This window comes from Mugil cephalus, chromosome 6 (genome assembly GCF_022458985.1).
Source record: "Mugil cephalus isolate CIBA_MC_2020 chromosome 6, CIBA_Mcephalus_1.1, whole genome shotgun sequence".
NCBI classification, from domain to species: Eukaryota; Metazoa; Chordata; class Actinopteri; order Mugiliformes; family Mugilidae; genus Mugil; species Mugil cephalus.
Genome location: NC_061775.1, coordinates 2,095,620 through 2,109,187, shown reverse-complemented (window position 1 = coordinate 2,109,187; position 13,568 = coordinate 2,095,620). Strand labels below are relative to the sequence as shown.

Here is a 13,568-nt window from a genome sequence, read left to right as displayed (position 1 = left end):
ACAGATTAAAAGGGGAGATTTGGTTATTTCATGACAAATAAATCGTAGGAGGCCCTGAAAGGCGACAGGAAGCTCTTTCTAGTGGACAAACTGCTTATGTCCAAGCTGGAGTGAATGAGGGCTTTGTTATACTTCACTCACTTTTTCCTTATATAGTAATGACTTTGCTTCCCCAAAGGGAGGGCTTGGTGGTGTGTAGAGGTGGAGCTGGCTCTTGACTCTGCTCACAACACCAACTGTATCAAATGGGATCAATTCAGACCCGGCCGGGCATGGACATTGATAAACCTCAGCCCCCCAACAGCACTCAATATCCAATTTAAAGGGCCACCGATTGACTAAAATGAATTGCCCTTTCTCCAGACCGCACTGGCCCACTTGTTCAGAATTAGCTGTCTGGTCCGGTTCATCCTGAGGTTATTTTGTCTCAGTTCCAATTATGCTTTGTGAGGGATTTATTTATTTTATTTTTTTAACTACCACTGTGATCTGATGATCAGGTCAGTCCATCAGTTAGGAACAAGTTCTCTGAGAGGAATACAGATATTACATGAAAACTGTCTGTGACAGAAGACCCCGAATTTGCTTCAGTGGGTTTATCCCTAATTGCTTTTAATTAAATCTGAATCATTTCAACATGTTTTGACTGTGTATGGTGTTACTCTACTTGTTTCATGACGGTCCAGGGCCAGTGATAAGAAACGCAACCTGGCACAGCAAAAAGCAGAAGCTCAAAGACGTCTCTATGGACATGGCTCAATGAAGAAACTCTCGGCTGCTTCCTCGGACTGGGAGAAACAACGTCACACGCTGGAACGAAGAAGAGAGGAGCTGGTAATGCACAAACAAGTAGAACATTTCCTTCATTTTAAAGGTCATTATTCACCAAGAAGAAAAAACTGCAGAGATTGTGCTTTGTATTCACATATACACATGTGAATACAACACAGCATCACGTGAGTGAACCTGAGTAAAACCTCAGTTCTCTAAACTGCTGACCATTGACCAACTGCAGTGCAACATCTGGGATACTAAGCACCTTTACAAGGTGGTGCTCTTTAACTGTGGTCAAGGGATTTGAGAGCGATACTCATTCATTTCCCCACCCAGACATTCAAAACCAGCCTGGGCATTAAGACAATGGCTGTACAAGAATGAGCCACGACCATAAGTCATGAGATACGGTACGCTCTTAGGCTTTTAGGACACACTAAACTGAGTAGAAGACTTAGTTGGTTTCAGACTTTCAGGGATATTCACCAGAGATGTGTTCAGACATTTTACCTGGTACATTTGGAAACAACCAAACATTGCAAGTATGTTAGGTAATGTAGGTAGAAACTAGAACCTGGAAACTGGAAAAAATTAGTAGAAACCTACTTTCACTTATTTCAAAAGAGTCAAAGTTTTAAGATCAGCATACCATTTAATTATTTTCTCTTTAGAATGAAGGAGTTGGGAGCTTTTCTCATCTATGTGTGGAAAAGTGGCAGCTACTGGTACTTTGACGCCTCCCACCCGCTTTGATTAGCCTTTTGATTAGGCACGGCAGTAATCAGTGAGAATAAGGAAAGATGGTGCTGAGGCACATTTTTGAAAAGGGCACCACCTCGTCTTCGAGTGCTGTTATGGCTGAAGTGGGAGACCATATTCAGGTCTATTGAAGGCACATATCATTCAGTGCTCAATGATATTGCAGTGCTAGTAGGGGAGTGGTCCCCTACTCTCGGCTTCATGGCAAATTAGCCAACTGAGCTCCACAATGACACCTTTATAAGGAATAATAAGAGAGTGGAAGTGGAATAAATTATGAGTTATTGATGGTTTTCTCTTACTCCCTCTCAGCTTCTGTTTTGTAATAGTTTACTCTTTCTTTCTTTCTTTCTTTCTTTCTTTCTTTCTTTCTTTCTTTCTTTCTTTCTTTCTTTCTTTCCTTTTACTTTAAATTTTTGTCTTATTTCTAGAAAGAGCGACTGGCTCAGGTTCGCAAGCAGATTTCCAGGGAGGAGCATGAAAAGCAGCATTTGGGGAACTACAGGTAAGAAAGAAGGCAAACAAGTGGAAATAAAGGGCTCTCCCTTTAGGAACTCCACCCACTAGTATCATACTAACTCGCTTACATTTATGGGGTCATCTGCAGAGCAGCAGACTTACAGGAGAATGAATAATGCTGCTGCAGAGGAACAGACAACACTAAATGTTTTGAGAACCCACAAGGGAAGAATGTACTCAAAGAGAATATGTCAAATGGAGAAAAAGAAAAGCAGGCATGGTGTATAAAGCCATGGTTCAAATTGTTATTCCTCAGTGTTAACATTTTAGAAACTTAAATTAGAATGTATACTTTGCTTGACAGCTGCAAGACACTATTCACCTCCTTTTCCCCTGCACTTCTATTCTTTGCTCCTCAAACTCCAGCTGGGACTTTGGAAGACAGCGAGCGTGTCAATTTTTAATAGTCATCTCACAGATGGAGCAGATTCACCTTACAGCATGACTCAGCAACACCAAGTTCAGATTTGCCACTTGTCCCTTGTAAATTGTTAATGCTCCTTCGCTCCCACAGTTTCTCTTCCTATCTCTGTTTCCTTATCTACCATGTATACACATACACATTTCAGGCCTTGATTTTCTTTCTCTCTAAATCTGTTGCACATGTTACAGCATACACACAAAAACACAGACAGATAGATAGACATAACTGACTCTCACACACATACTCTTCTTGCTGCATAAGTTTAAGTGACTTCTTGAGTTGGCACTTGACTGAATGGCTAGTGAGAATGCTGCTCCTGTCCTGCATGGAGTGCTGTCACCTCCCTCCTCTTCTTCGACAGACAGCCAGACAGTCAATCAGAGAGGGTGAGGTCTGTCTGGAGCACCCGTAATAAAGACCTCTTAGCATTCAAATGGTGTCCCGGCGGAGCACTGAAGTCTGATTAACACACTGTTTCTCATTAGACGAGTTCGGATAATGAACTTACTTAACATTCGGCTATTAGATGAAACCTGCATCAGGTACAGACAAGCCAGGACCCTGTGACATCCAAGTTAAACCCAGCAGGTTATTGCTGTTCATTTTGTGCCAGCAAAAATAGGATGTTAAAAACACTGTTGACCAAAACAAAGACAGTTTTATAATGATGTAAGTGGAATATTTGTTTACCTTCAGACAAATGGGGAATATGTGGAAAGAAAATGCTCTATTTAAAATTAGCGAAGGATCACCCTCAAATAAAATGCCCATATATTCGTAGGGAGGATGCCAAAATAACTGAGCAGTTAACACCCACTGTTAAAGTGTTGTGAAATGATTTATGTTGCTCCTTAAGGATCGACAGACTCTGGCTCTTTCACTTTAGTTTCTCTGTCTGTTATGAAGACTTCATTGTCATTTTTTAATCCCAATCTCAAGGAAGATCTCTATCTCTACCATGTATGTTAGAAAGAAGAAAAAACACACATTAGAAAGAAGTATAGCAGTTAGAAAGTCTCATATGGAATAGTGTCAAGGGAAGAAACTAAAGTGAATGGTTCATCTCAGGTTTCAAAATTCTGCAGCTGCTTGTTCTGAACTGCACTAAATTAACACATAAAATTGGGTCAACTTCTCAACAGTATGGAAATCATGTTGCCAGAACATCAACCCACTGTAAAACTTATTAATGGTAGAAGTTCTTTTGACTTTACTTGACTTTATACTAAAATCCGCTCCTCATTAGTCGATATTTGTGACTAGCGTAGCAACTTCTTAAAATGTTTAGAAAAAATATGTTTTTCGGGGTTGAACGTTTACAGCTGGCCACTGCAACCATCTATGTTGTTCATATTCAAAAGGTCAACTTAGGGGGAGTTTGGCTTTTAATGTGTCTGTGCAGATGCTAAAATATTTCCTGTTTTTACACTCTCACTGGCCAATGCCTATTTTGATTAAGAGGCTGACATATTTTTGATTTGATGACTGTAACAGTGGCATGTGGGAGTTTGGAGTTATGAGGATAACAAGGCAGAGGTTTATACATCGTTGTAATCCCCTCAGGCCTAAGATAAACACGGAGCACTGTTAGTTTAGTCTTGGGGGCACAAATGCAGAATGTGAATAGACACATTAGTAAGTGCAGATCTTAGTCAGTATGGGTGTGTGTCTGACTGAGGTTTGTAGAGTTTCTTAACTCAACATCTCTATTAATACTTTTCTCTCTGTATTTTCTCTTTGTTCCCTACTTCTTTTTTTCCCCTTGATCCTGCCACTCACCGTTCTTTTGTCTATCAATTCACATCTCCGACTGAAATACGTTTCTTCATCTATGTCTCCCCTCCTGCCTGCTATTTTTTCTGTCCATCCTCCACTCTCACCTGCTGTGCCTCGACCTCTCTGTCTGACTTTATCCACTCATCTATCTTTTTCTCTTTCCCTCCTACTATCTCTGTATCCCTGTTCTTTCTTTCTCTTATATTCTTTGCCAACCCCTTTTTCTCTCCTTCTCTTATCCTTATTCTTCTTCTGCCTTACTTTTATGCCTTACTACGCCCTCCCTCCCAATTCTGCCACCACTTTCCTTTTCACCTTGTATTCCTCCTTTGCTTGCACCGAACCCCTTTCTTCTCTATCCTTCTCTCTACTCCATCCTTCTCACCCTTTCCTTTTTGACCCCAACTCTCTCATTTATTGTATTCAACTATTCCCTCATTTATTCTCCCTCTCTCTCTCTCTCTCATCCCCTTTCTTACTCTTTCCTTCCACTCTCACTCTTCTTGCCTTTCTCTCTCTGCGGCCTACAGACGTATTTACCCCCCAGACGACAAGCTGCTGTTGGAAAAGTATGAAAGCCTGCTCTCGGCCGCCTTTCAGACCTTCCTCGCTGGGCGAGCTGCCTCACTTCAAAAGGAAATGAATAATCCTCTGAAACGAATGAAGGCACGTACGTCTGTGGCAGACTGTCATGGACACACACACACACGCATCATAGAAACCCATAGAGACCCACTACCAAACATATACACACAGTATGCATACATTAGTGGACAATCACATGCCGAAGAAAAGAAACACACGCACATTTCTATTTAAGATTCTGCCCACAGAGACCGAAAAAGGATGCGCAAATAATGCGGGAAGTGTGCCGCAGTCCTTGGTATTTGTTAGAGCGCCTGACAATATGTCCTCCTCCTTCACTCTGTCTGACTTGCCTTCCCACTGTCAGTCACTCTGTCATTTCACAAATATTTATTGTGCTGCGTACATGAGCTTGTAAAAGCGAATCAAATCCCACAGAACAATGTAATTTTGCTGTCTTTACACTTAGTTTCTATTCTGTTTCCCTTGTTTCCCTTCTGAATTTTTTTTCTTTCTGCCAAAGGTAGTTTTGTGGAGGCTACCCAGGCAGTTGAATTTATCTTTCGACAAATTTATTATTTAGCTTACAACAAGATTCAGACAAGTGAACATATACGTGTAAATGCAGGCATAAATACATTTACGGTGCATAATGTAAATACTTTACATCCATGCATGTCCTCTAAATACCAAGGCGTCTTTGGCGAAAAATAATTTCAGCTTAGAAGGTATGAGGAGACTTTGCTAAGGAGGAATGTTTACGGGGAAAGGGAGAGATTATTTGAAGAGAATTGTGTGTTTAAATAGTGAGTGCAGAAGGTTGACAATAAATAGTCATATAGTATAAGGATTAATAATAATAGAGATAACACATAGAGATGACACTTTGTTACTTTAGTTTTGTACAAAACACTTTTTAAAAGACCTGAGTCGATAAAATTTTTTTGACAGAAGTGGCTATTTTGTGTTTTCATGGGTGCTTATGTACTCAAGATGAACAAATCAATAAAACACAAAGACAGCACTGTGTAATATTTAAACACACAGAGAGAGAAGATGCACTGATAAGTAGGAATGATACAGATGACACAAAACAAGTGACTGCTTTTGGCAACTGAATGGCAACGGTGAATACTGAATATGGATATTTGACAGTAGTATTGACATTACAAATTCATATCAAAGCACTGTCATATGCAACTATTGCAGCTTTTGTGGATAAAGATTCTAGCCCTTCGCAGTTTGTTTTTCAAAAAGTTTCTGTGTGTCCTTTTAAGAATTCTCTGCAGAGAAATATTAGGGAGATGTCAATCAAAGATAGGCAGAGCTGACACACAACGTAGTTAGCACGGTAGTTAGCGCACAGAGATTGTGTTCAAAGTAGGAAGGGAGTGAAAGGAGCTCTATTGTTTCCTATCTCATAACACAATCATGAGTGACAACTGGACTGTCTGTATTAGAGGTGTGAGCGTGAGATACTAATCTTGACCATTCATGATAAAGTATACATGTTGATGAATTTCAATGTGACATTTGTTAGACTGCAGTTAATACATTTTATGCAAATATTTTTTTCTCAATCTTTAAGACTCTGATTGCCTTAAGCCTATCTGTTATACTTTCAAGTATAAAAGATGTGTTCAGGTACTTTTCATGAAGGACGTTCAGGGTGGTGGAGTTCAGCATGATAGCATTGCTTATGTGTGTTAACATTGGTATTAGTTAGATTACTTTTAATACTTATTTCAGGTACGGATAATTTCCCTCCTCTATTTGCTAAACCATTTTGGTAGGAAAAATCTAGTTTGTAGAATTTGATGATTAGCAAATACCAACATATTAACCTCAAACAAAGTGCTACCCAGATAAATACATTGAGTGTAACCAAACTAAAATTCGAACCATCTCTAATTTTAACTTGAAACTAATTTAAAAGTAACAAAAATCTGTCTATCTTAAGGTTGATCATTAACAACACTTCATACTGAACCTTCTTGATCTGTATGGGTGTATGCCATGAATTTCATCAACTGACATGTACTGGGTAGTTTTCCCCCAGTGCAAGAGGCCAGAGGTCATTTGCCAGCATGCCATCAGTATAGTCTATCTCTCAAGTCTGACAGACATATTTTATCCACAAGACTCATGTCTGCTGCCTTTGTGGGAATCTCCGGGCCTCGAATTGAAAAATGTCATGGATTGTCACACTATCAAAGAGAGTAAAACCTGTGTTGTAATCCTAGTGATAACATGCTGATTGACTGCAGAGCACCCTCCCGACTTCAGCTGCGGTGCTGCAGACAACCCAGCCACAGGTTACACTGTTTTCTACGGGGTTTGCATCACCCTGCTCCCCACTTCCATTACAGTTAGATCGACAGGTATGCATTAAAATTGCTAGTTCTGTTGTTAGCAATCTATGTTATCCCTCCTGCTCAGCTGATGTCTTCCTGTTCCTTCTGGGTTTTACTTTTTTTAGATGGTTGCTGAAAGTAAAAAGTAAAAATGTTGTCAAGCGAGTGCATGCTCCATCTGGTCCAACAAAGTAAAACAGCACAGTACACAAGGTGCAAGTGTCTTGGTACACTTCACAGTTATTGCAGATCCCATCAAAGGGGGCAGCGCTGTAAAAAAATATGCATTAAGAAGAGGTGTTAGGAATCTATGTTTGTTAACATGAGTATTCTGCACCATATAGTTCAAGACAGCTCTAAATGTACAAATAGTTATAGACTATGAAGGCAAAATGGTATGAAAATAGCAGCCAAGTGTTGATTAAGTTGCACATCAGGCAGAATTAAACCCATTGTGCCATAGATGTGAGACTGAAGTGATGTAGACGCTACACCAAACATAAAAGCATGCTCCAAAGACTTCTGGACACAACTGGTTATCCAATACCAAAAAGTACTTACTATTTAGAAACAAACAATAGCTTTCTGAAAGTTTACTTTACATGCACTGTACATATACAAATATGTTTGGTATATATTTATAAAAAGGCAAAATCTCAGAAACGGTTGTAAGAGACCACTGACGCTTGCTTTAACACAGGAGTACAGTGTCGTCCAGTCTATGCCAATCTACACATATGCACACACCAACACAGAGAGCCAGGGGCACACTGACCTTTTCATGGACCCCAGAAAACAGCTTGATGATTAATCTGAAAGAAAACAATCACTTTTCATGTGTGTTTGAGCAGCAAGTGGGAGCTTGTTATGTCCCAGCTATGAAGCAACATTAATCACCTTTGCCTGCATTTCAGCTCTGGCCAAATGGCCAAGGCTTCTGCATACTGGCGAAAGCTGCAGTACTGCCTTTTCCAAAATCAGCCTCTATGAGTGCTGCCAACAAGCAACCCCCAGATAAAGTACTTACGCCTGTGAAGTTAAACTTTTTTTATTCCTCCCCCTTTTTTAATCATTAAAGTTGTTTTCTCACACCTTGTTTGACTTCAAAGCAATTACAGATATGAATCTTTAACGTGTCTAAATAATTCCTTATCACTGTTTCAAGACTGTCTATCGAGAGTAACTATCCTGTAATGATGCTGAAGCTTTACACTCTCTGTAATAAAAAACTCACTCTTTTGTAATAAAACACACTTGGCATGTGTGTGTGTATATATATATATATATAGGCTATATACTCATCTAGCTTGTGTGTTCTGTATGTACTGGTGTGTAGGAGGAGGATATTTTGGATCTGCTGGAGCAATGTGAATTGGACGATGAGAAGCTGATGGGCAAGTCCTCCAGGCAACGAGGTCCTAAGGTGGGTGAGAGAGAGACATATGGAGGCATAAAAAGTGAGAAAGTGGGGAGAATAGGGGCCACATGCCTCCTGGGACATGGGAGAGCCAAGAAGAGTGTCGGAGAGAAAGGGAGGGAGGAGAGAGGCAGGTAGTCAGATGCCTGGAGCTAACGCCCACAGAAAGCATATAGAATGTGATTCAGAAAAATAAAGAAAGGCCTAGTGGGTTAGGCAAGAAAGGAAAGAATCAGAAAAAAGGCCCAAAGAAAAGAATCAACTTCCCTAGGGGGCTGCTGTCAGGCTGTCTCTCTCGCTCTCTCTCTGCTATCTTTCTTTCTGTCTATCTTCTTCTTTTTGTCTCTTTCTCTGTCACACACACCCATACGCCCCCTCTGTATCCCACGACAGCGCATTACTCCCTCCATCACCTTGCTTCCCTCTCCTCCCTTCACCTCTCCATCCCTTTCTTTCCCTGCACATCTACATCTATCCTTCACTCGAGGGCTAAATTGGCTGGAACACTCAAAGAGCGTGTTAGGGACTCGACAGGGCAGTTCAGCGCTGCATTAGAGAGGCCTTAGCTGGAATGAGAACTTGTTCAGACACAATCACTGTTGTCCAAATTAATTTGGTCCCCGTCAGTTTCGATGTTGCAGAGCGTGTAGAGAGAGACATCGAGAGCTGGGGAAAGAAAGCGCTGTGACGGATAGATTCACTCCTTGGGGTAAAGTGCTCACAAGCCATCTGGTGAAACTGAACTGAAGTGTGCGAAAGCTAGAAAGAGAGTAGTGAGGCAAAGGGATTACAAACGGGATTTTGAGGGATGGAATGGACGCTAAGGTTTGTTATTGCTGTGAAAATGTTCATGCAGAAAGGGCAAATTGTAGAGAACAAGGACGGCAGGAAGTAAAATAGAGAAAGTGCGAAAGAGAAAGGCCAAGTAAGTGTTCTTAGATTTTTTTCTTTCCCATCCCTCTTAATTTTGATATACATTTTTTTTCCTTAGCACAACATTTACCTTGATTTTACTCAATCACTTACACAAGCTTCTTCCCTTCGCTGACATCTTTTCAGTGTCTGGCCTTCTGCCTTTGTTGAGCTACCACTGTTTATTCACTGCCTGCTTTCGCATCCTTCTCTCTCTCTCCTCTTGTATGTCCAGAGTCCTTTTCTCTCTGTGTTCATTTCCGTTTCTCTCAGTCTATTCAGTGCCTCCTCTCTGTTCCTCTCCTCTGCCATACTCGGATTCACCTTGTCCTCCTCTTTAGTTCTCACCCCATCAATCTGATGTTCCCATCTTCCCTTTTATTCTCCTCTCATTTATTTAATCTTTTTCTGTCTCTGTCCTCCTCTATCATTCACCCACACAACTACGCAGCAGTGACTGTGTAAGCCCTGTGATCACTTCCTGGCCATTAATTTGGGTAGGCTGACAGCACTGCCCGGGCTGACTGTTGAATAACAGATGTGTAAATGCTTTATTAATGCTATCAGTGTGTTCCTTTCCAGGATGTGAAACAGACACCAACCTTAATGAACTCCAAACTAAGGAAAAGATTGTGTTTGTGAATTCAAGCACCACAGCTGAACTTATAGGACATAAGTATTTTCACCTTGTTTTTGTCCTTGTCCTACAGCAGCAGCTGGTGTCAAAGTAGTCCTGAGAAGTTGGTGGACAGAGTAGTTTCCCCTTTCTTTTACGGAAACGGATGTGTAAAACATTTGTTGCTAAAGAAAACATATGTTACTTTGAATTTAACCTTTACGTATCCAATCAGGTCAAATTTGTTCAAGGTATGAAGCTAGTCACGTTGCTATTTATAGTGACAGCTTATAAAGGGCTGCATGTGTATTTGTGCATAATGAGCCTGCAGGCAAGCAGACACATGAGCACGTGGGCTAGCCATGTCACCACCAGGTCTCCCAGAGACAGATGGTAATGGACTTAGGGAGAGGGGAAGCTGACAACATTGCAACATCTTCATTTTAAGTTGTGTGTGTATGTGTGTGTGTGTGTGTGTGTTCTTGTACATACTGTATGTCCTTGTGAATCCCTGTTTGAGCTGTAGACCTTTTGAAGGAGGACATTTTCTACAAAGAGGTCGTTTTTGATTAAGGAAAATGAGGAGGATAAAAGCAGAAAGATGCATTGAAGAGATAGTGTGTCCATGTCAGCTTCTTCTATTGATGTGGTCACTCCGTGTGAATCCGATGCTTTATCTTTATCTACATTATTGAATCTGCCCTCTGTGTAGATGCACATGCATTTCTGTGAGTGTACGAGTCCCCTATGTCTTTGTATGCTTGTGTCCATGACAGCCTTTAACTGCAATGCCAGAATGCAGCCAGACACCAAGACGTCAACGACCAGATTACCTGGCCGACTTCACCAGCGGCAGCAGTGCCGACAATTCCTGCTCCTCTTCAGATGAAGAGGAGGAGGAGGAAGGGAGGAAAGCAGGAGGAGGAGGAAGAAGCGGAGAGAAGAGAGGGGAGAAGAAAGTGTCCTATGACCTTGGGGATATCAAGGACAAGAACTTGGCTGAACGCTCAGGTATGTCTGCAGGATGTGTGTCTAAGAAAGTCTTTACAAAGATGCCACAGTGTTACTGTTTGACCTTGCTCCCCGTGTGTTTTGTGTTTGCATTTGTGTCTCCAGTTGCATTCCATTTAACATTTAACTAGAGAAAGAAGAGCATGCCGCAGTATATATAGTGAGCCTTAATGTGTATAATATAAATGACACATTTATAAAATAATATATTCATACTTGAGAGCACGCATTTCTATATGCATATGCACTTTTTTTTTGTTTTTTTTTTTTTGTTTTTTTTAAATATAAGTGTCAGTTGCATGCACATACACACTCTTCAGTAACAGATCATTGCAGCCAACAGTGGTAATGTGACAGATGACCATCAGTCTCCCATTTATCTGCATTATTAATGTGATAAAACAGTATCAGATCCTTGGATCTGTATTAAAATATTAGCAGATCATAGCCTGTGACATATGGATCTTTGTTGCCTAGCACTACTACTACTAGCACAGCCCACACACAAAATGCCGAGGCACTGAAGAGCACTTGAGAAAAGAAGTCTGTCCTGAACAGTGCAATTCCAGCAAATAGAAGGACAAGGTAGTGGCGGAGATAAAGAGAAGAAGGAATTTGAAAAAAAATATCCTTTTTCGCTGTGTACCTTGAAAACACCTTCAGTTTAATGCTGAAATATTTAGTTTTATAGTAAGAGTGATAAGTCTCAGGCGTTCCTTCGTATTAGCATAAGTCACATACATCAACTCATTTTTCAGTTCTCTGAAGTGAGAAAGAGAGAAGCTTTCATACCAGTCTGTGTGTCAACCTTGGAAAAAAAATCTCTGGTTGCCCGTTTTGCTGCTCAATAGAGAGGACCCTGGCATGAGCTCATTCTATCTGCCAAAAATAAGGGAAAGACTATGAAAGAGCACAACTTTTGAACAAAGTACTGTGTGTGTGTATAGTAGGTGTGCATGTGTGTGCGTCTAGAGAGAGACAGCCACCTTGCCAAGCCCTACTCCATACCATGCCACCAAAGGGCTGCCACGACTAAGCCCCATAATGCTCTCATTTGGCAATGGCCAAACTTCAGAAGGTTCAGCAGCGACATGCGCACACAGCAACACACACAGACCAGCACTTAAATGCTTGTGTGTACACATCATGTCAGGCGCACGAAGAGAAAACACACTGGCTGGTAGACAAGCTGAAGGAGTTTCAAGGGTGATAGAAAGTGTCAGTATGGGTTTTCTACTTCATTTTCCACGTGCTTGTGTGTGTTTGTGCTAATGTCTGCGTGACAGAAAGCTGCTCTTTAATCCATCCCAAAAACCCGGCCGAACTACTGTTTAGTTTCTGGTTTTGACTACACACATTACAGTGGTTAATAACACACACACACTCCGGGCCTCTGGGACCAGTGCGCGACTGTGGCAAGGGAGTTTTAATGCCACACTTCAAATCTCCAAAGCCACCCAGCGATGGATAGAAAGCAGAGAAGAGAGCTTGACAGTGACAGCTGCACTGAGACAGGCTCAAGAAAGAAAACGGAAGTGTGACAGTGAGTCCGTGTTCCTTCCCACTCCCTCTCCATCTCTTCTGTTTCCCTACAGGTCGCATTCACTGGAAACCTATCAAGTCTCTCAAAACCAGCACTGCCCCCTCTGCATCACCGACACTTTCTGGGCCAATCAGGCGCTCCATCTCCTGCCCTCGCTCCATTTCCTCACTCTCATCACCCAGTGAAGTGCGGGCGTTATCCACCAGGCCTTCTCCTACAGTTCCCATAGCTACACCCCTTGTCAGACCAAGCTCTGCCACGCTTAGATCTCATTCGCTGAGCCGCAGTGGCTCCACCCACCGTGTACCTCACAGCAACAGCCTGGGGACCATCCACTCCAATATAGTAGGATACTTTCTCTCTCACACACACCCACACACACACAGAGTAGGATTCAGATTCAGAATGTGTCTGAGGAGTTATAAGCCACAGGAAACTGCTCCAAATAGGTTTAAAGTAAGAAGAAATTGTTATTTTACCAGTCACAACTTTCTTTGGTCAAACAATCTTTGTTCTTTGTTTTTCTTCTCTTCTGGTATACAAGTATCCAAGTCTACTAAGAATCTGTTCCATCAATACTATATAGACTTATCATAATAACCTGCTATCATACTGCCATCTGTTGCTTTCCGCCTGCCTCTTCCATTCCATTTCTTTCTTTACTAGTATGCTGGTAGCCTATGGATATAGTGGACTGGAATATAATGGAGCAGAATAATTTTTGTCATTGAGAGCGAACTAAGTGGAAGACCTTTATAGTGAAAAGATCAAGAGTGCACAACCACCAGTCTGACACACATATAGAAAATTATATGAGATTCCTTATTTCTCCTTCTTGCACAATTTCCGGCTTGTGCGGCTGCAGATACTCAAAAACT

General features: G+C 41.4%; 1 protein-coding gene across 5 annotated transcripts in view; it reads left to right on the top strand.

The window, feature by feature from the left end:
* ttll7 (tubulin tyrosine ligase-like family, member 7) overlaps positions 1–13,568 on the top strand; it is a 61,519-nt gene that overhangs the window by 31,204 nt on the left and 16,747 nt on the right. For all 5 annotated transcript variants that reach the window (XM_047587755.1, XM_047587756.1, XM_047587758.1 and 2 more), the window contains exons 11-16: positions 687–834; positions 1,965–2,038; positions 4,783–4,918; positions 8,528–8,614; positions 10,913–11,147; positions 12,743–13,035. In XM_047587755.1, the coding sequence (XP_047443711.1) occupies positions 687–834; positions 1,965–2,038; positions 4,783–4,918; positions 8,528–8,614; positions 10,913–11,147; positions 12,743–13,035 (973 nt within the window). The remainder of the gene's footprint in view (positions 1–686; positions 835–1,964; positions 2,039–4,782; positions 4,919–8,527; positions 8,615–10,912; positions 11,148–12,742; positions 13,036–13,568) is intronic.